This window comes from Haliotis rufescens, unplaced genomic scaffold (assembly GCF_023055435.1).
Source record: "Haliotis rufescens isolate VD_foot unplaced genomic scaffold, xgHalRufe1.0.p SCAF_5, whole genome shotgun sequence".
NCBI lineage: Eukaryota > Metazoa > Mollusca > Gastropoda > Lepetellida > Haliotidae > Haliotis > Haliotis rufescens.
This window is the reverse complement of record NW_025964223.1, coordinates 819838-843547: the sequence shown is the minus strand read 5'-3', so window position 1 is coordinate 843547 and position 23710 is coordinate 819838. Positions and strand designations below refer to the sequence as shown.

The 23710-nt window shown below is 42.6% G+C and overlaps 1 protein-coding gene across 2 annotated transcripts in view; it reads right to left on the bottom strand.

Annotated features, from left to right (window-relative positions):
* LOC124111838 (vacuolar protein sorting-associated protein 13D-like) overlaps nucleotides 1-23710 on the bottom strand; it is a 120571-nt gene that overhangs the window by 29249 nt on the left and 67612 nt on the right. The window contains exons 48-63 of one of the 2 annotated variants that reach the window (XM_048384355.1): nucleotides 23041-23176; nucleotides 21911-22048; nucleotides 18885-19023; nucleotides 18258-18317; nucleotides 16990-17194; nucleotides 15601-15811; nucleotides 14161-14340; nucleotides 13223-13389; nucleotides 11677-11730; nucleotides 10569-10649; nucleotides 5192-5336; nucleotides 4461-4630; nucleotides 3586-3709; nucleotides 2980-3052; nucleotides 2148-2304; nucleotides 989-1061 (exon numbers count right to left, since the gene is read on the bottom strand). In XM_048384355.1, coding sequence (XP_048240312.1) covers nucleotides 989-1061; nucleotides 2148-2304; nucleotides 2980-3052; nucleotides 3586-3709; nucleotides 4461-4630; nucleotides 5192-5336; nucleotides 10569-10649; nucleotides 11677-11730; nucleotides 13223-13389; nucleotides 14161-14340; nucleotides 15601-15811; nucleotides 16990-17194; nucleotides 18258-18317; nucleotides 18885-19023; nucleotides 21911-22048; nucleotides 23041-23176 — 2113 coding nt within the window. The remainder of the gene's footprint in view (nucleotides 1-988; nucleotides 1062-2147; nucleotides 2305-2979; nucleotides 3053-3585; nucleotides 3710-4460; nucleotides 4631-5191; nucleotides 5337-10568; nucleotides 10650-11676; nucleotides 11731-13222; nucleotides 13390-14160; nucleotides 14341-15600; nucleotides 15812-16989; nucleotides 17195-18257; nucleotides 18318-18884; nucleotides 19024-21910; nucleotides 22049-23040; nucleotides 23177-23710) is intronic. The other variant, XM_048384356.1, reaches the window with a different exon arrangement.

The following is a 23710-nucleotide window of genomic DNA, read 5'->3' as shown; positions in this document are numbered from 1 at the left end:
GTCACATGACCGACATCGATTCAGGTTATCACAGTCTCGACCTGTGAAGGCAGCCCTGGGACAGTCACATGGCCGACATCGATTCAGGTCATCACAATCTCGACCTGTGAAGGCAGCCCTGGGACAGTCACCTGACCGACATCGATTCAGGTCATCACAATCTCGATCTGTGAAGTCAGCCCTGGGACAGTCACATGACCGACATCGATTCAGGTCATCACAATCTCGACCTGTGAAGGCAGCCCTGGGACAGTCACATGACCGACATCGATTCAGGTCATCACAATCTCGACCTGTGAAGTCAGCCCTGGGACAGTCACATGACCGACATCGATTCAGGTCATCACAATCTCGATCTGTGAAGTCAGCCCTGGGACAGTCACATGACCGACATCGATTCAGGTCATCACAATCTCGACCTGTGAATGCAGCCCTGGGACAGTCACATGACCGACACCGATTCAGGTCATCACAATCTCGACCTGTGAAGTCAGCCCTGGGACAGTCACATGGCCGACATTGATTCAGGTCATCACAATCTCGATCTGTGAAGTCAGCACTGGGACAGTCACATGACCGACATCGATTCAGGTCATCACAATCTCTACCTGTGAAGTCAGTCACAACAATGAACAGTGTGGAATTGAGATGACCAAGTAACGTACTGGATTAAAGAAGTGCAGTGTCAGTGGTCACATTTTGACAAAACCTTACCGCATCTCTACACTACGCAGGTTAAACAATTTGGTCTACAACCTTGCAGTCAAACCATGAGTAGGTGAGAGGTATCACACAGGTCTTTATTCCAGTCATAACAAATGGATTTCACACATGGTACCAGTGACAGGAACCAAACCAGGTTGTCTAGGAGACATGGAAACGTTTTAACCAAGAGGCTACCCTGCTGCCCTTCAGTAGAACAAGAGGTCTAAGAGTGACAAAGTATGAACAGGTATCAGTTCTGTATCAACAGAACAAATACACTCACCTGTCTCTTGAAGACGAGATTGTTGTTATGGACACAGTCGATGACCAGGTGTGTCTCCGGACCCTTCCAATTCCTGCAAGACAAGCATGGTATCCTTGTCAACAAGTCTGGTAAGACAACCGAGGATCATGTGGGTTTCAGCCCCTCCATTTCTCCAATTTGAATCCTCACCACAATGAATGCTTCCAACCATATATGGTCGATATCTATCCTTAGTTCCAGAGAAGAAGTCGTTTAAAGCAACATAACCAAATTACCCCTATTTGGCCCAGCCCCTCAGCCCCCTCCATTTATACAATTTTGAATCCTCACCCTCAGAGAATGCTTCCAACCAAACATGGTTGATATCTATCTCTTAGTTCCATAGAAGAAGTCGTTAAAAGCAATATAGCCAAATTACTCCTATTTGGCCCCGGCCCTCAGTCCCCTGGGGGGTCAGCGCTACCATTTGTAAATTTTTAATCCCCACCACCTAGGGATGCTTCATTAATTTCCAATAGGTGGTTCAGAAGAAGTCGTTTGAAAAAAATGTTGATGTACGGACGACAGACGGAGGACGGACAACGGACGCCACGGTATGGCATAAGCTCACCTTGGTCCTTCGGACCAGGTGAGCTAACAATGGACCAAGTACCAGATAGGGGGAAACATTCTGTTCCTTGTGTTCGAAAAGTGATCTTAGTCTATATTAGCAGGCATGTACCTTGGTCTCATCTACCTGTGAGTCCTGGAGACTCTTGAGAATATTATGGGCGATCCCAGACATGAAGGTAACCACAGTGATCTACTCGATGTCTATGTACGCTGTGACATGATATGCTAAACTGGACTTCACACAAAGCTGACGACATCAAAGCATTGCACATGACACTGTCAAGACAGTTCAGAGAAGAATGTTGATTTTTTTAAAATCAGAATAGAAATGACAGTTAAGTGCATACCATATGTAGTTTTAATGATTCAATCAGCCATACCTTTTTCAGTCCCATACGACACATTATTATTTGCATCTGGTCTAAATGTTATAGCATATAGGATGTAGCTTTCTCTGTCCAGAAAACCAGTGACGTTAGAGTATGGGAGTTATGATGGTCGCATCTCTAAGATCATTTCTAAATGAGGCCCTAATATGGCACCCCTCATGTAAATCATATCTTACATGTCGAAGGTGTTTGTGACTGCCAGATAGAGGAAGTTCTCGTAACACAGCTGATGTTCCTCCTCCAGCTTGTTCATGTTGTAGTCGGCAGACTGGCCGCCGTGGATCTGCAGCGTCAGGAACGGATCCAGAGTTGGCTCATCCCATGCATACGACACTGTCAGAAGAAGGTGAGGTGAGGTGAGGTGAAATGGGGTTTAACATCCAACGGCAGCGATGTCCAAGATTATTGCACTTATATAGCGACGTGCATGTATGAGTGTGTGTTTGTGTGGCTGCTTGTACTAGTCCGGACTGATGCCGATTTACAGTGCTAGCTCACTGAGATACCACGCCACAGTTTAACATAAATACGCCACACAGACACAGTATACTGACTCCGAGCCATCCAGTCCTTGTTTTAGCCCCTTAATGCCGAGCGCCAGACAGGGTAACAACAAGTACCATCTTTTAACGTCTTTTGGTATGACGCGGCTGGGGATCGAACCCCAGACCTTCTGCTCTCTGGGCGGACGCTCTACCACTAGACCACGGAGGCGGTCTTCAGAAGAAGGTATACCTTATTCAGACCCAACACAAAAACTTTATCAATTTCTATTTTTTCAATCAGTAAGACTAAAGATGGAAATTGTCCTATAAGCTTTTGTTTCCATGTGTGTCCTCTGGGATTGTTAAAAACAAGTTAGTGTGCTGCAATCTGACTTGTTGAAAAATGGATTTCGAAGCCTGAAAACTTCTGTACTTTGCAATGGTTCCTGAATTGTTTTCTTGATAAAACAGAAATTCTCAGTCATAAAATTAAAAAACATTGAAATGACTGCAGACAACTTACTGCTGGAATGTGGCTTCAGGAGGGTGCGGAACTTGGCTTGGTTTGTTTTTGCTTGGTTGAAATACACAGGGACCTATGAAAAAAACAAAAAGTTTCAGTCAAATCCAGACAAAAACCAAGACTGACCTCATGATCCAATGATGAACCATGCTGACGACTCAGGTCTTCACAAGGTGAGTGAGTGAACATTGTTTAATTCTCCAGGTAAATAACTGCACCAGGTAAATATTGAGTAGACCCGACAAACTGGTGGTTGATATTGTGAGCAGCGAACCACACATTTAGGGTACTATGACACACAATCAACTGCCACAGGACCTGACCACCCGATTTATTACATTGCTTCTATGACAATCATAGGTTGCTGTGGACCTGGTCTAACCCGGACATCTGATCAGCTATGTGAAGGCTGCAGGTCTTCACTTGGCGCTCATCCATCCAAGTAATATGCCTACTCTGAATCCTCAATCATATCCCAAAATGACAACTTCTAAAGGCATGAGGTACTCCAACTGTTGTGTCACTGAATTCTTCGCAGGGCTTTCTCAAGGAAACATAGCTCACCTCTGCATCTGAACACCAACTACTGATGTTGTCTGTACCCACCTCTGACAGGTTGTCTAGTCGGAACGGGGGTGGCTGGATGTCAGCATCGGCAAACATGATGAAGAATGTCGGTCCCTGGAGGACAACCTCCACCTTCAGCAGCAGGCAGTCTCCCTGACCATCCCTACAACCCACGGGGATACACAAGAGTGAATGAGTGAGTGAGTGGAGTGGAGTGGAGTGGAGTGGAGTGGAGTGGAGTGGAGTGGAGTGGAGTGAGTGAGTGTGTCAGTGAGTGAGTGAGTGGAGTGAGTGAGTGAGTGAGTGAGTGAGTGAGTGAGTGAGTGAGTGAGTGTGTCAGTGAGTGAGTGAGTGAGTGAGTGAGTGAGTGATCATAATCAGGGGGACACAGGATTCGAACCCACACTCATAGGTTCCTGGTGTGTCCAAGGGACTCAACTCTGTATTGAGAACTGTGGTGCCTCAGATGATTGGCCAAGGCCTGTAGTGAGGACAATAACTAGTCTAAATTACTGGAGGTGTTTCTTTTTGACAAAATTCTTGCAACAGCTGTAACGATACATTGTTGACATAGGGAACATGTGTTGATGGTTTGGCAATTATTATAGGTTAGGTAGTTATTATAGGTCATGTAGGTATTATGACACACAATACTATAACTGAAATATCAACACTTGGCATATGCATGTTATCATCATATATGCACTTGATTGTCAGTACCGATCCCTGACCATTTGATACGATGCTCATATATGATGGCACAGAATATTGTGATGCACCGAAAGATATAAGCATTACACCCTACACAAAAACCCTCTTTCCAAATAATAGATGGAGCTCATGAAGGTTAGAAGTCATATCAAAATGTGAATACTTAAACTGATAGTAACACAAGAAACGCGTCCGTGACACACCTCATGTTGATGTGGAAAGAGTTGACCTTGTCGATCCGGAAGCCCCCTGACCAGTTGCAGCCCCCAGTGTCCAGCATGAGGACACACAGCAGCTGGTCAAGGTCCTGGCGCGGCCAGTGGAACGGCAGCTTGCAGCTGGGCAGGGCGGTCAAGTACTCCTCCGAGCTCAACTGAATAATAATAATGCAATATATTTATGATCTATTATTCTTATCAAATTAGTATATATTTACACTATATCTGAGCGTGGGAGAGGAGATAATATTACACCGAATCTTAGGCTCGTAAGCCAATCAGTTAAATCAAATCATTGTTCTGAAGCTTCATCTGCTCTTACAGCATCTAAGAGTCAACAAATCATATTGCCGGTATACATTTATGGCTCAGAGGGCAACGTGTCATAAAAACACATATGACCTGGGGTAAATAACCTGAAAATCTGAACTATGTTTTCAAAGTATCCTAATGGATTGACTGACTGACTGACTGACTGACTGACTGACTGACTGACTGACTGACTGACTGATTGAGTGAGTGAGTGAGTGAGTTAGCGAGTGAGTCTGGTGTTATACTGCTTTCAACAAACTTTCTAGTAAAATATCACAAAAAACCTGCTTCACGCACTGTGTCCATGAACTTTGGAATTGAACCCAAGCCCTTGGCGTAATGAGTGAATGCTGCAACCACTAGGCTACCCCAGCGCCCCGTCAGCAATAAGAAGTATGACCTACCTGTTTCTCTGTGTAGTGTTTCTGGGCAATGGCCAGCGTTCTCTGTGACTGGTTGTCAATGACGTATCTAGGAGCAAAGGTTACAATGTTGGTGTCTCGGTAGTTCCCACGGCCGGGGCTCACTTCAATACCGATGTTGTACACCCTGCAACAACACACAGGACGAAAACGTGAAGTAAACGGGATGAATCTTAGGTAAACATTCAAAATACTCACAAGAAATGACACGGACTAATTCCTTTAAATGTATAAATGTGTTCTGAAACCCAGGACAGAAATTATTTTATACCATTTTTTTATTGTATCATTGCCATGAGTAAGGAGTGATTTACAATTGTTTCCAGTCAAACAACTGTGTCAGCTTGATGTGGGAGGAAAGCCAGAAGAAATGCATGTCTAAGGCATTTACTAATTTGCTGAAACCCATGGGTATGGTGCTGACAAAACTACAAACATTATCATGGTGAACTGGGATTTGAACCCTTGATCAATGCACAAGCCATGAAGAATTATGACAATCAAATGCTTTGATTGATCACATGCTGTGCCTTATCAGTTATAGCAAACTGGATCAGCGAGGTACATAACAAGTTTAGAATTATCAAATAAAAGTTATACAAAGCCTCTGCTTCCTGAGTCAAAGGACCAATGAAATGGTAAACATAGCACGTCTTTTAACATAGCCTTCTCTCTAATTGATCACAGGAGAGGAGAGAAGTGCTCTGGTATCAGGTCAGTAGGGCTGGGACGAGTCCAAATTTACTACCCGGGTACCCAACCCCCAATTACCCGACCCTACCCAGGTACCTACTGTAGATCTCAAGAGATAGGTAAAACATGTCCGATTGGGAATAGTTTGACCGTACTCCTGTCAAAATAAATTTAGATACACGTATAAATCGATCTGGTCATGCATACATTGACGTTGACTGATGTTTTATCATTATGCAAACATATAAAGTCAGAAGGAATGTGTGCAAAGTCAGAAAGAAATGTGAACATTTATCACTTATAGTGTAACCATAGAGTTCTAGATAACTTTTGCCATGAAACAATATGATCACGTGACTAACCATGGGTCCGGGGTCGTCCTGTGGGTTCCCGGGCTTACTCAGTACCCACCCGACCCGGGTACCTGAGTTACCTGTCCCAGCCCTACAAGTCAGAGTACCAAGAACAGGGGATGTAACATGCTTAATGCTAAGTAAGGATAAGAACTTATGGATGAACAATTTCTTTATTACAATTAAGAGCGACGTTTTGGTGTAGGTTCTAACACCGTTATCAAGCAAGTGACGGTGTTAGAACCTACACTGAAACGTCGCTCTTAATTGTAATAAAGAAGCTGTTCCTCCATAAATTCTTATCCTTACTTAGTACTCCAACTTCTAAATGCCTATCAAGGAAGAAATGCTTAATGCTGTATGGTTGTATCAATATAGTACTTTCACATTCCCGTCACGAGAGCAAGCACCTACTTGCACACCAGCTATGTACATTTAGTTCTATGTATAACACAGTCTCATGCCAGATGTCCATGCCTTTTACCAGAGAAGTAAAATATGCATTCATATTTCATCACTGAATACAAGAACAACATAAATACAACAAAATTAGGAGATGCATAAGAAAGAGACGATAAAATAAAAGAATCTGGCAAAAATGAAACAAGAAGTCTTGTGAAAACCAACAATGTTTGGTGTCATCAAGCATAATAATATCAGTGTTGGAACTAAAGGTGCAAGACAAGACTTGGATAGATTCTTAGAAGGTCTAAGAGAATTATTATCGTCAAAACGCTAATCCTTTCATGACGATGAAGAAACAACTCTCAATTTTGTGTGTACAGAGATTGTCATAAACATGAACAGGATTCTTGACAATCTAGCTGGTATATTCTATTTTTAGTGAATCACCATGTTGGGGCATATCAATGCCCAGTATCTTCTATTTTTATTTTGGGAACTTTGTCTCTATAAAACCTCTTTGTGCTCCAATTGTAAGTGAATGTTAAGTATGGGAGATACAATTGTCATGGTGCTTAGTTTGCTTAATGGAACAATGCTGTGATCTTGCAACTTTACCTGTAAATGAAGACAACTGAGGATAACAGATGCTGCTACTACTGCAATCAACGTATGTAGCCCTGTCATTCTTTAAGACATCTTTGAGAACAATATTTCACTGCACAGGGCATGTCGCTGCCCAGGTTTGCCTCCAGTAGTGATACAGTGACTGTGTTTCTCTTTACCCAACTGAGCACACTCCTCAGTAAACCATATCTATAATAATCTACAACAGTGTCAAAATACACCCAAATTTAAGTCCGACAACTGGACTGGAAACTTTGCAAAGTTACCAGACCAGATAAAATGTTGCTAGTCCAGAATTTTCTAGACTAACGAACAAAGGTAACAAAAGGCTAAACATAAGAATAGTACTGTTTGATGTTACTTCTCAGAAAATAACAATAAATTGGTGGATTGTCAACTTAGTAACCCCAGACCATCAGGCTTGCAAAGTTTCAAAACCAACCGTCCATCAGTAAAATAGGTCGGGTAGGTGGTTATCTTAAACACTGTCTATGAGCTGCAATGTTCAACAAGCAGAATCACTAAATACATGTAGTAAAGATGAAGACAAATGACGAGTACACCTAGATCATATATTCATAACCGCCAACATGTTTTAAGCTTAGGGCTACATACGTTGAGAGCTACACTAGTGTTGGTGTGTGGCTGGTGTACCTGGTGGTTTGAGAGACGGAGTGAGGCAGACAGAGGGGGTCACTGTCAGCATGGGGGAGAGGAGAAAGAAGGATCAGTACAATACAGCATGGCAATTGGCAAGACCAATTTAATTACATGTTTTACAGATACACTTTTAATTTTCATCACTCATCCACTCGTAAAAATCCAACATCCATTTTCACTGTTTCTTCAAGCCCCAGCTAAAACTTCACATAAAACTAAACATTACTATTTCACCACTTCATTCCACCCCAAAATCCATAAAGGTAAAAAAATATGGTAAATTTAGAGATTTGTTTTTAAAAATAGATTTTTATTGATTTTTATTTTTTGGCCCTCTTGCCTTTAGGTATTTATAGCATAAAAATCTGAAGAAAAAAAAATCAAGTAATTAAATAGGACTGGCCTTAATCTTTACAAATATATTGATATGACTGGTGTTCTTTATATCCTTACAACTCTGATACATGTGTATCATGCTTAAACACAGCACATCCATCCAAATCTGAGGATATGGTGGTAGGCAAGAGAATCAATAAGAGTTTTTATTCACTCTACCTTGATAACAGTGTGAGAATCTATATTGCAATGTCGCTACATGCAATAAACCAGAAGCTGTTGTCCATGAAGTTATACGTTTTCTTATTTACTCACCATCTTCTAGAATGCCAATCAAACAGTTATATCAGCTATATCTTGATGTGTCACTAACAGGAAACGGAACATGAAGTAGGCAACACGCATTTACCACATGGAGGAAGCCTCCATGAATGGTGCTGATAGGCCAAGGATCAAGGGCAAAACTGGGGCCCAAACCCCACACAAGCCAATCCTGATGCAGCTAAGGGACACAACTCTGCACAGAGGATTGTGGCACCTTAGACCACTAGGCCTTCTAACGCATCACAGCTGTTGCCCAAACAGACTCAAGTCAATTCTATTGTCAAAAATTACTGGTGAGTAGAAGACCTTTTTTTTTGTTACGACCAGGGCCCCATTCCACAAAGCAATCTTAGCGCAAAGGTGATTGTAAGTCACATACTTTAACATAGGTTTATGACAGTTGATCCCTAACATCGCTCTGAGGAACAGGGCCCTGAAGTTACCTAAGGTCCCTATCAGTTTTGTATATCCCTACGAAGTATTTGATTCAGCTTCCGACTTAAGAACCACATACAGTCGAACCTTATTATCTTAAACCCTGTCATCTCGAACATACCATATCTTGAACCTATTCTCCAGTGCCGACAGCAATATTATATAATGTTCATGCTTGTTACCTTGATGTCCGGATATCACAAAGCTAAAACATGGTCCCCCTTGATTCAAGATAACGGGGTTCAACTGTAAAGGTATTTATTGTGAGTAGAGGCTGGCTGTCATATTCTTACTGAGGTATGTCAGCTTCATGTGGGAGGAAAGCCCAGAGTCTATGCCAGTACAACATGTGGTGATACCCAAGAGCATGGGTAAGGTGCTAACAAACCAATCATTATAATCAGGGTGAATCTTGGAATCAAACCCATGATCACTGGATTCTGCCACGACAAAGGGACACAACTAATGGCCCCTATTACATGCAGATTTTTTAAAAGAGTTCAAATGATTCTTTGTAGTTTATTCAAAATATGCAGAGTTATTAATTCTGATCTTACCGCGAATCACCACTGTCAATTATCAAGGATTTATTATTTAATTATTTAATAGTAATAGGCAACAAATTAATATCCCTAGTATACACTACTAACTACCAAAAATAATTATTGTAATTTAGTTTCATTATGAAAGCCTCTACTACAAACACACATTAAACTCACAAGTAAACAAACCAAACAACAGAATGATCTACATGTACATGTTATTCCGGGGTAGTACAATAACTAGGTACTTAATGCTTGGCAACCAAGTTGTATGATGTGAAGTATTAGTTTATTGTCACATGTCTCAAATAAAATAATAAATTGTTTTTCTATGTCCGACAGTTAAATAAGTACACAGATAATAGAAAAAAACAAGAATATAAAGAAAGAACACAAGAAAGAATATAACAAAGTATTAAGAAAGAGTTAAAAAAAGAATTTAAAAAAGAATCTAAAACAGGAGGCACCACAACAAAAAATACAAAAAACATGGAAGCATCTGACAACTCTTACCATTTACAAATTCTCACAATTTACACAATAGGTAATATCCTAATTCCCTACCCGTACACTAGTAGCAAGACCTTCACTTACAGATAAGAGTTTCGACAATTATGAAAGCAAATATTATTCTTCAGATTTAAACATAAATATTATCTTTATAGTTCTCACTTAAGAGTAATCAAAGGAAAAAATATTGATGAAGAAAAATACTTGATGAAAAAAGTCATTAAATATAACATTAAAATATTATTCTTCTATTAAAAAATAGCTTTGTTATTCAATAGAAATATATGCAATAGAAAAGCTTGCCATTCCCAAGACCACAGAGAAGTATCTATTCCCTAGAGTGGGAGGTAATCCTTCGTCCAGATGAATGCTGGCCAAAATGGCTGCAAGCAGAGTTAGTTGTACGACACTTACTGAATGCTGTTAGGAATGGCTAATAAGAAGCGCTGTCGGGCCTGGGTTTGCAGATCTACTAACCAGTCAGGTCTGTTGCTGTGTCGTGGCACGATGTGGAGCTGTCTCATGCCGATCCCTCGCTCCAGGGAGAAACGCTTACACCTTCACAAGGAAATGTTGTCAAAGTGTCAAACACAGACAGGGATCATTCTGGGAATTTTCCAACTTAGCATTGTTAGCCGAAATTTCGAACAATTTCTTTGAGATGTTTATATAATACAGTCCCACTGCTTTTGAAAATGTGGGCCTTTTTTTAGATTTATGGGCCAAAGTCCAAGGGTCCTTCCCAGAAAAATCCCTGCACAGACATATTGGAACACTTCCATGCTGCATGGAAACTTGCATGGAAAATGTTCTTATTTAACTGTAAGTCATTAACAAATACAATAAATATCAGGATTAATTCTTTCTATCCCAAATGTGTGAGAGTGCTTGTTGCTTAAAGCCGATCGAGTCAGCAATATTCCAGCTTTATCACAACAACATGTATATAACCAAGTCTGCGCCAGTCTGCGTGATGCTTGGGAACTGGGGAGAGACGAAGTGTTCTACACCTGTGGGGCATAATGATAACAAGCCTGAGCCACCTGGTCTGAGTCAACATGCCTGTCCGCCCAATCATGTTATTGAGGGCCTATTCTGACCAGGAATCCACTAAGGGTATTTTCCAAATTAAAATTGCATTCTTGTTTGTTTTACATCAAAAGTTATAAAATTATCCTGTAAAATTGCTTGTTTAAAACAAAAACTCTTTGTCTTTGTATCAAACCTTGGTACAGACGAACCAATGCTCTTACCACCAGGCTACCCCTCTGCCCCTGGAGACCAGGAAGTTTTCATGTGGTCACAATATTTGTTTGTTAGTAACGCTGCACTCAGCAATATTCCAGCTATATGACATGGGTCTGTAAATAATCGAGTCTGGTCCAGATAACCTAGTGAGCATCGATCTTAGATAATTGGGATACTATGACATGCATCAACCAAGTCAGCGAGCCTGACCACCCAATCCCTTTAGTCGCCTCTTACAGCAAGCATGTACCGGATCTTCATGGGTCGTGGTTACAAAATCAATACCTGATATGGGTATAGTACCGGTAGCCTTATACCTGACAGCATCATTTCTTACCACTGTGGGAGAGCATTCTCTCCATGGACAGATTTGCCAACTCTCATGGTGCACCTGAAATTATTAGAAAACAATTTTTGTTCCAGTATAACAAATCCTAAACCTAAAACCCTACACAAGGTCATGGTGAGTGAGTGAGTTAGGTTTCATGCTACTTTTAACAGTATTCCTGTTATATCACGGCATGTCAGCTTAATGTGGTAGGAAAGCCTGAAGTGATGCAGGTCTTAGATGTTTACCACTTCCCTGAAACCCACGAGCACTGGTATGGTGCTGACAAAACTAGAAACATAATTGGGGCGAACCGAGATTCAAACCCACAATCATAGGTTTCTGGCGTGCCCAAGGGACACAACTCTGCACAGCGAATTGCAGCGCCTTAGACGACTGGGCCACCCCTGCCCCCTCACAAGGTCATGGAATGCCTTAAGGAGAGCGACTCTACACAGAAAATTGCTGTTGTTCAACACAACTGGGCCATCCATGGTCCCTGCTACTCAAACAACAATCAGTTAAACAAAATATGTACATGCTTTCCAGGAAGCAGGTCAGATTTTAAGGCTGCTACTTATTACCATTCACTGAAGCTGATGACAGAATTAAACACTGTGCTGGAAGATGGACTCAACACACTATCAGCTCAACTCCTTAAAAGGGGACACAGGATAGTCATACGTATAAAATTAATATCTGTGACAGAGCAATTTGCCACAGAGTAACGCCATGGTCACGGCCCCCAGTCCAGATCTAGGTCTGTAGTGAGTGCTATGAGTGAACTGGGACATTGTAGAGTGAGTGAGTGAGTTAACATTTGACATCTCATCAACAATACTGCAGCCATATCGCGATGAGAACAAGGTAGTTACTATTATTAAAGACCTGTCGATGAAGGACAGTAAAACAGTAAGGTAAATATCAGTTTAGATATAAAACAAACCTAAGCAATATTAAAACAAATAATTTTTCAGTTAATTAGTTCATATAAATTAAAACCAGGCTATAGACCACAAGCAACCAAAGCTAGACTACCTAACTGGGAATCACGGGGACTTACAGTGCTTTTGCTTCCTGCATGATACCCGGCAGGATTTAGGGACATTGTTACAGTAGGATTAACAGAAACAGCTAAGAATCACAACATAGATAAAATTGCAAACATATCAGCCAATGAAAACAGTGGTCACCGCTACGCCGGTAGCAGAAAGCCATGTCCTCAAATAGGTTTGTTTTGACAGCCGATTATGGAGCATGTGATTTCTTCACTTTTACTTGGACATTTAAATACTTTCTACAAATATTATGAATTTTACTCAGTAATTGACTAAATGCATCCAGGAAAATTGATATTTGCAACAATTTTTTTATATCTTTACTTGCCTTTAAACAAAGAAAGTATCAAGGGACATAACTCTGTAAATTGCCAAATGCAAAGTTTCCTTTATCCTGCTAGCAATGTCAGATGTGGAAAGCAAGACAGACAGACAGCACCTATTCCTACAACCACAGTGGCGGAAGGTAGTAACTTGTTTGAAACACAGCAACTCACAGATTGGGAGCCTCCTTGTCCGAGAAGCTGAAGAGAAGTGGGGTGACACTGCGAGCCAGTTCATGCTCCTCCAGCTGTCCGGCCGCCTCAGCCCGAGCACTGTCCTGTCGGAATATCAGCGGCAGACCGGACTTGTTCACCAGCCAGTACGGGGCCTGCAGACTCAGCTGGACATTCACAACACAAAGTCACCACAGGCAATAGGAGATTCTCCATGTGGTATTTTAAACGTATGACAGTAAGCGAGTGAATTGGGCTTTACACTATATCAGTGTTTCAGTGAACACACTTAAGGATCATAATCAACAAACTAGGATTCAATGTCATGGTCATCAGTTTCAGGCATGAGTGAGGCAGGCAACACTTTTTATAACATGTGCACAATTACTCACATTTAAGAGGCAATTGTGTAGATACATTTTCAAGCATTAACTTGTTGTCTGGTTTGTTGTTTAACGCCGCACTCAGCAATATTCCAGCCATGTGATGGCGATCTGTAAATAATCGGGTCTGGACCAGAAAAAACAGTGATTGACGTCATAAGCATCGACCCACGCAATTGGGATACGATGACATGCTTCAACCAAGTCGGTGAGCCTGACCATCCGACCTCGTAAGTTGCCTCTTACAAGCATAGTCGCCTCTTACTGCAAGCATGGGTTGCTTAAGACCTCTGCTCTATCTGTATCTTCATGGGCCTCATTATTCGGGTTCCACAACAAGCTTGGGGTAAGGAGGAACTATTCTGATCTGAATTCCTTACTATAGTCCTGGTCCCCGTTCCACAAAGCGATCTTAGCGCTACAACTATCGTAAGTCTATCTTAAAGTATGGGAGTTACGATCACCTCGGCGTTACGATTACTTTGTGGACAGGGCCCTGATGTACAAGGATTCCAAGCTGACAATAGCAAGTGAGGGCGCTGTATGCTGGCTTACCTGCAGAGATCCTCCTCTGGCAGACTTGATCCTGAGGATTAGCTCCAGCAGCCTCTTCTTGTCGTCGTAGACGCGCAGCTTGACTCTGTACTTGGTGGTGCTGGGGGGGATGGTCAGCTCCTTGCACTGGGGGAGGTTCTCCAGGTGCACGCCCAGCAGCAGGTCATGGCGCAGGTCAGCCTGGGGGGGGGGACATGGCAGACATGTTTTGATATGCAGCATGAAACTCAAATTTACACCATATTTATATTAACTAACAATTTCTAAAATAATTACAACAATAAGTCCTTAGTCCTTATTTAATAATCTTTTAGTCCATATTTGACTATGTTTTTACGCCTTATTTGACAAACATAAAAAACATTATTTGGCTTTATTAAAGTCCTTATTTGACTTTAAACATTTTATGCAATTGTGCCCTGATTTGACACTGTTAGAGGAAGGTCTCTATCAAAGCATGACTATAAAGTGACAAACCAAGGGAGAGATTTCTCTGACGCATGCCTTTGTGCAAGCCAAGGGAGAGATTTCTCTGATGCATGCCTTTGTGCAAGCCAAGGGAGAGATTTCTCTGACGCATGCCTTTGTGCAAGCCAAGGGAGAGATTTCTCTGACGCATGCCTTTGTGCAAGCCAAGGGAGAGATTTCTCTGACGCATGCCTTTGCGCATGCCACCGGTGTGCACATGCAGCTGTTCAGAACCTGAACAACACCACACCTGAACAAGTGGTGTGTTCGCTCGAATGCTTTCAATGTTTTGGCTTGGTTCGAATCCTTCTGTCCACGTTTCATATGGCAGTGAGGCACATTTTGGGCATATTTCACTGGGTACAGAGATGTAGACATAGAGGGACATAGAGGGACATAGAGGGACATATAGGGCAATAGGGCAGAGAGCCAGAGAGTCATATGTGATAGGGGGAAGAGACACATCTGGAGTATATTCTGAAGGTAGAGGGCTACTGTAAGACCTGCAATGCCTCATCGAGCAATGCCCCGCTGACTGTATACACTATTAGAGCATCATTAGTTGAGGCACTGCCAACTTGTTGAAACACAGATCACAAGAACATTGTTTCACTTAACACTGGGGCAGTGGGGTAGCCTAGTGGTTAAAGCATTCGCTCGTCACGCTGAAGACCAGGTTCGATTCCCCACATGGGTACAATGTGTGAAGCCCATTTCTGGTGTTCCCCGCCGTGATACTACTAGAATATTGATAAAAGCTGCATAAAACCACTCACTCACTCACTCTAACACTGTCATGCTGATGAGTTATAGTGTTTGCAATTAAGAGGGGGGTCTTGGGGTTCTTGAGACACGCTGCTATAGTATTTGAACCCAGGGGCCATCTAAATCTTCAAGTTTTAACATAAGGGTAACGACAACGCCCCCATGCCTTACAAGCTTAATAATGAACATGAGTTGTAATAATCTCACCCCATGCAGTGCTGCTGACTTTCCCGGCTTGAGGTTCCCCGAGATGTCGGTCTTCTTCAGGTAGTAGTGCATCTCCAGGGGCAGCAGGTTGGTGATGGTGAGGGGGGGCACCAGGGTGATGGTGTGGCCGGGCAGGGAGGGGGTGGAGGTGCTACCATTCTCCAGGGTGATCACTTCGGGGTACAGCTCCCTCCGCACTGACACACAGAACCTGGGAAGGACACAGATTCATAGAGAATCTAGGATGGCTATTTGTACTAAAATCACCAATATCAACCTGTGGCTGATAGAATAAGCTGAAGTATGGTGATCACACCATAATGAAATCACAATTAATAGTTGGTTTTCCTTGAGGTCATTTATTTAAATTGTATTCATCGCCAGTGCTGTTTTGGTAACATGATCAACACCTTACAACAAGCAGTGTCACTACTTCAGGTTGGTTGGTTTATTGTTTAATGCCACACTCAGCAATATTCCAGCTATATGACAGCGATCTGTAAATAATCGAGTCTTCACCAGACAATCCAGTGATTGATATCATGAGCACCGATTCACACAATTTGGATTGATGACATGCATCAACCAAGTTAAGAGTCAGACCATCCGATCCCGTTAGTTGCCTCTTACGACAAGCATAGTCGCCTTTTACAGCAAGCATTGGTTGCTGAAGACCTATTCTACCCCGGATGTTCACGGGTCTCCCTACTTCAGGTGAAGCATGGGCACTTCATGGAGACCTATTCTGTCAGGGAATCACCATTGGGAGTCAAGAATAAGAAACATTTATTGTTCGGGAATACAACTGGGAAACAAGAATGTAATTAGCATTTTATTTCAGTTGACAATGCTCATTGGATAATCAAGGATATACCTAAATAATCTAGTAACATAAATTGCATTATTGTTTGAGTCACAAATACCAAAAATCAAGTACAGTTTCCTACAGTGCTATGACTTGTACATATTATAATAGTTATTTGATAAAAGATAATTTCAAATGCTTTTGGCTACCTACAATATTGGCTTCTTGATTTTAATTACCACTGGCTACCTGGAAAAAAGTGCTTGTAGCCATATGGCTACTTGGATAAAATTTAAACTTTGAGGCCTGACTAGAGACCTATGGTCTCCTGGTAGCACTAGGGCGGATAAAGACGGATACCTTGTGTCTTACTCAATCTGTGTCGCAGGGTCAACAGGAAGTAATATCTTGTTACTTTCTTCCATTCTGTTTTTGATGAAGAGGACTGACAGCAACTTAATCATCATGTATGGCAACATGTTTTATTCCTGTTCCCATTACACTTATTCAACATGGATTAATAGCAACAGATTTCGGAAACAACCATCAGCTACGGACAAATTATCACAACTAGCTCCACCCACCTGTACATTTCCCCAGCACCATCGTTGCTCTTACACTCTCGAATGCCATCACTGAACTCCCCGGCCTTGATGACCTGTCGCCAGTGTAGGGGACGGTCACAGTAGTCTACTGGCCACTCCGCCGGCCGAGCCTTCAGCGTCCAGTACACCTGGGGCAGGGGCACCGGGGTGGGGACATTCCGCTGCAGGGTCATAGACTTGGAGCCTGGAGCAGGAATCATCCACATTAAATCACCACCATGCTTATGGCTCTGCTATGTGTTCATAACCATCAGGGTTAAATGAGGATTATTTCATGATTTGATAGACATAAATCTCGTAATATACAAATCACTTATAACATTAGTGAGCTGACCATCATGTTAAAGTGCTGTAAGGCAGACAAAAAGAATATTGTTTCCAATTACATTACATTACATTAGACTGTAGGTGCTATTGGTAATCATTGTTATACTTCTGTAGTAATGTTTTCAAATACATAATCTACACACACACACATATATATTACACAAATAACATCACTTCAAAAACAGGGTACTACAGACATGTAACTTGGCACTAGTCAGAGTCAGTTTGTCTGATGTTAAGGGTATCTATCATTAGAGCAAGAAAATTGTCATGCCTTTCAGACAGGGTGGTGGTGTTAATATGTCAGTACTATAAGGGCTAGTCATCCCTATAAGCTATAACCTGGGGTGAACTCTCCCTATATATTCAGCCCTACTTTGGACCTAGGTGTGTTTCACTGAACTACATGCTGTCATTGTGTGTGGGGGGTGGGGGTGGGGTGAACTCTCCCTATATATTCAGCCCTACTTTGGACCTAGGTGTGTTTCACTGAACTACATGCTGTCATTGTGTGTGGGGGGTGGGGTGAACTCTCCCTGTATATTCAGCCCTACTTTGGACCTAGGTGTGTTTCACTGAACTACATGCTGTCATTGTGTGTGGGGTGTGGGTGTGTGTGGGGGTGGGGGGTGGGGTGAACTCTCCCTATATATTCAGCCCTACTTTGGACCTAGGTGTGTTTCACTGAACTACATGCTGTCATTGTGTGTGTGTGTGTGGGGGTGGGGTGAACTCTCCCTATATATTCAGCCCTACTTTGGACCTAGGTGTGTTTCACCGAACCACATGCTGTCATTGTGTGTGGGGGGTGGGGGTGGGGTATAGGTGGGGTGAACTCTCCCTGTATATTCAGCCCTACTGTGGACCTAGGTGTGTTTCACTGAACTACATGCTGTCATGCAGCCAACAAGAGTGCTAACCTGTAGGTTCAGTGGCGGACAATGCATGTCTATATGCAGAAAGAGCATAGGATGTCACCTCTGAAATTTTGTCAACTCAAAATTTGAATTGTTCAGTGGAGTTTATCACAGATACACTCAAAGGCAAAAGTTACAGAATTTTAGGTTAAATGTATATAACAATAAATTAGAATGAATGACTATGAGCTATACTACAGCCGCATGTGGACACAGGTATAGGATCCACATATTACACTCATGTGGGGAATCAAACCCATGTCTTCTGAGTGAACAACTAAACACCTTAATCACTAGGCTACCCACCATCCTGACAAAAAACATGAGAGTTACTTTTGCCTTTGAGTGAATATCTAAGGCAATTTGACAAGAAACTTAATATATACATGCACTACTCAGTGATGGGTCTTGCTGAGAAAGTTAAGAAAGCAAAAGATGAACATTTGGATTGCAACAATTATTTATTTAAAATTCAAAAATAAAATGGGTTTTTGACACTTAAAATCTTTTCAAAAGACAATAAATCTCACCTTATGAAGCTAAATGTATTAATAAATGATTTCAAACTTAAAGAAGAGTGATAGAACTTTGGACCAACTGCCTCAGACAAACATCGTAGATCTTCCTTACCTGTCTCATCCGTGCTGGTCATCCTAACCTGCAGTGGACAGTCCAGCTGATTGACCACAACGAGGGACGACCGCACCACAATCAACTTCCGTGCACTCCCATCCTGCTTCACTTCGATCACAATGCATGCTGGGTAAAGCTACAGTGAGAGAGGCAAAGGATTACATCAGCGCGATGTTGAACTGGGAAGAATGATGTCACATAAAATAATCCACGACAGTTTACGAACCGGATATTGATTTCAGTGCGTGATTTTGATTGGACTATGCATAGACTCATTAGTCCAGCAAAAATGTAACTCCATAATACTAGCCTAGTTCGGCACGGGGGAAAACTGGACTTTATAGTCAGTTAACTCTCTTGCCTCGGGAAGATGAACCACAAACTAGTCTATAGCAACCAACTCATATTACCCAGGTGGAACATGGAGAATATCAATAGAAAACAAGGTACAATTTAGTATCTACAAGTATCATGGTTAACGTCTTGCGAGATGTGACCTGTGAAGATCCGGGTTAGAGTAGGTCTTCAGCAACCCATGCTTGCTGTAAGTGATGACTATGCTTGTTGTAAGAGGTGACTATGCTTGTTGTAAGAGGTGACTAACAGGATCGGGTGGTCAGGCTCACTGACCTGGTTGATGCATGTCATTGTATCCCAATTGCGTTGATCGATGTTCATGATGTCAATCAATGTATTGTCTGGTCCAGTCTTGATTGTTTACTTACCGCCATCATATAGCTGGATTATTGCTGAGTACGGCGTTAAACAACAGACAAAGAAACAAATAAATATTGTGAGATGTATCACTATGTGAGGTTGGTGTATCTTGGCACTCCTACTATACAGGAGAGAGCTAATGTGTCCATCAACATCAATGTCAGTAAATGTCTTGATCAGTACTTGTTACAGAAAGTAGCTGTCTGATAGGTCAGTTGCCATCTTGTAAAACCCCAAACAAGTTGGTTGTCGGCCTGTATCATGATGTCATAATGTTTCACATCACTGGCTTGTCACATCATAATTGACCCTGTGACCAGATATGCCGGAATGTATCATACTGTCAAGTCTCGTAAATCCGACACTCGTTAATCTGACAATCACCTTTATCTGACACTAATGATTGGAACCGATTAAATCAGTGCTATCTACACCCGTTAATCTGACAGTCTCGCACTCCGACTCCGACACACCTAATTTGCAATGAATTACTGTACGTCATCTGCCCACGAGTACACAGCCCGTGTTTTGATGCGAGATAAGTCTTAAGCTTTGCGGTAACAGTTTCAAACTTGCTACTTCCATTCCAGACTATGTTTTTAACGAATGTTACTACTTAATTTCGTTTATCCGATATACTTATTAATCCGACATAATCATATGCAACCAACCATGTTGGATTAACGGGACTTGACTGTACTATGTTATCTGTGGGTGTGGCCAGATATCCCGGAATGTATCGTACTATGTTATCTGTGGGTGTGGCCAGATATCCCGGAATGTATCGTACTATGTTAACTGTGGGTGTGGTCAGATATCCCGGAATGTATCGTACTATGTTAACTGTGGGTGTGGTCAGATATCCCGGAATGTATCGTACTATGTTAACTGTGGGTGTGGTCAGATATCCCGGAATGTATCGTACTATGTTAACTGTGGGTGTGGTCAGATATCCCGGAATGTATCGTACTATGTTAACTGTGGGTGTGGTCAGATATCCCGGAATGTATCGTACTATGTTAACTGTGGGTGTGGTCAGATATCCCGGAATGTATCGTACTTTGTTATCTGTGGGTGTGCCCCCTGATTTCGCGAATGTATCTTACTGTGTTGACTGTGGGTGTGGCCAGATTTCGCGGGTGAGGCCAGATTTTGTGGGTGTATCTTACCGTGTTGACTGTGGGTGTGGCCAGATTTCACGAGTGTATCTAACCGTGTTGACTGTGGGTGTGGCCAGATTTCGCGGGCTTGGCCAGATATTGCGGGTGTATCTTACTGTGTTGACTGTCGGTGTGACAAGACTTCATGGGTGTATCTTACCGTGTTGACTGTGGGTGTGGCCAGACTTCGTGGGTGTATCTTACCATGTTGACTGTGGGTGTGGCCAGACTTCGTGGGTGTATCTTACTGTGCTGACTGTGGGTGTGACCAGACTTCGTGGGTATATCTTACCGTGTTGACTGTGGGTGTGACCAGACTTCGCGGGTGTATCTTACCGTGTTGACTGTGGGTGTGACCAGACCTCGTGGGTATATCTTACTGTGTTGACTGTGGGTGTGACCAGACTTCGTGGGTGTATCTTACCGTGTTGACTGTGGGTGTGACCAGACCTCGTGGGTGTATCTTACCGTGTTGACTGTGGGTGTGACCAGACCTCGTGGGTGTATCTTACTGTGCTGACTGTGGGTGTGACAAGACTTCGTGGGTATATCTTACTGTGTTGACTGTGGGTGTGACCAGACTTCGCGGGTGTATCTTACCGTGTTGACTGTGGGTGTGACCAGACCTCGTGGGTGTATCTTACCGTGTTGACTGTGGGTGTGACCAGACCTCGTGGGTGTATCTTACTGTGCTGACTGTGGATGTGACCAGACCTCGTGGGTGTATCTTACCGTGTTGACTGTGGGTGTGGCCAGATTTCGCGGGCTTGGCCAGATATTGCGGGTGTATCTTACTGTGTTGACTGTGGGTGTGACAAGACTCGTGGGTGTATCTTACCGTGTTGACTGTGGGTTTGACCAGACTTCGTGGGTGTATCTTACTGTGTTGACTGTGGGTGTGACCAGACTTCGTGGGTGTATCTTACTGTGTTGACTGTGGGTGTGACCAGACTTCGCAGGTATATCTTACTGTGTTGACTGTGGGTGTGACCAGACTTCGTGGGTGTATCTTACCGTGTTGACTGTCGGTGTGGCCAGACTTCGCGGGTTTATCTTACCGTGTTGACTGTGGCTGTGACCAGACCTCGTGGGTGTATCTTACCGTGTTGACTGTGGGTGTGGCAAGACTTCGTGGGTATATCTTACCGTGCTGACTGTGGGTGTCTTCTTGTCGGGCTCGGTATATCGGAAGTATACGCCCACCTTGTCCACAGTGATGGGGGTGAGGCGTTGCCAGCCAGCCACTGTCACCAGCAGCTGGTTGATGTGCATCCCGTGGGTTTTCTACAAGACAAACATTTGCTGATAATACTGAACTTATAGAAAGAGCGTCTGTACGAAAACATAGCACAGCTATTTTATCAAGGATGTCTGTTTCATCATTTGCTGATTCGGCAGCTACTTGGAGCCACGACTTTCAGCTCTGCAGTCATGTAGATTCATCTCACTCCCATATCTCACCTGGGGAATCTGCAGTTCTAACTACAACCACAACATTGTAGTTGATGCATTTCACCCAGTGTACACACAATCAAATCAAAAGGTGACTGCAATGTCATCATTACAAACATTATAAATCAGATGCAGTGCTGCCTTGTGTTCAATGTCACATATCTAGCTACCCGGTGTCATCACAAAGACAGCAATCTTATGTGTACCCCAGTGTTCTAAATCAAGAGTGTCCTGGAATCCTTGAGGTCTTCTCAATGGTATTTGAATCTAAGAATGCCCTCTATCTTTAACGTGTAACATCAGTGACAAATGTTATATTTGAGATAACACTTTCTTAGTACAGTACAGATTCTAGTATTGATCAAGTCAGCGATCTAACCCACTCAGCCACAGAGGCTTCCACAAAAATGAAAGTCTGACACTGGTAGTCTAGATCACGTACTTTGTTTACACCTCTGAGCCGTGCCAATTTACACTCGTCAGAGGGGTACACAAAGTACGGGATCTACACTACCAATTTTGTGGAAGCCTCTGGCTGAGTGGGTTAGATCGCCAACTTTGTGAACCGGCAATGAGGTCCTTCAGTTTGAGAGTGTGGGTTCGAATCCCTGATCGGACTCAACCAAAAAAAGTACTAGAATCTGTATTTTACTAAGAAAGTGTTATCCTAAAGGTAACGTTTGTTACATTTGACCACTTTCTAAACTGGCATTGTATGTTCATGTAACATCAGGGTTATGATAAGGAGATCCTTTGACTTGCGTGCTTCAGTTCGATCACTGGACACCATAGGCTAGAGTGTCTATGTGTAATGAGTTGCCTACCTTGTGTCGGAGTTTTTCTCTGCGATGGAAGTAAAATGGTTTGGACTCTCCAGTTGTGACCCGCTTCCAATCGGAGGCCTGAATGTAGGCATTGTCATACGACTGGACATTCCCCGTGTCGTTCATACCCGGTTCACTGAAAACCAACATACAAACTGCAATTACAGCCTTACCCCCTATACTGCCAGAAGAATTATTTACAATATGAAGTCCAATACATTCATGGCATACAAAGTTGCCTTTGCTTCATCTTGTTTAATACATTGAGGCACCCACAAAGTGTCACTACTTCCAAAAACATAATTCCATGACAGCAGTTTGATAATTTAGAGTAAAACAAGATAACATCAGCTTCGTCACAGGATTATAGGTGAGGTGAAATGGGGTTTAAAGATGCGTCCAAGATTATTGCACTTATAAAGAGACGTGCAAGCTTGTGTGTGTGTGGCTGCTTGTACTAGTCAGACTAGTGCCGAATTCATAGTGCTAGACCACTGAGATACCATGCCGCAGTTTAACATGAATACCCCACTCAGACACAGTTTACTGACTTTGCGCCAACCAGTCTTTGTTTTAGCCACTTAATGCCAGAGTGCCAGGCAGTGTAACTACAAGTACCATCTTTAGGTATGGCGTGGCCAGGGATCGAACCCCAGACTTTCCAGTCTCC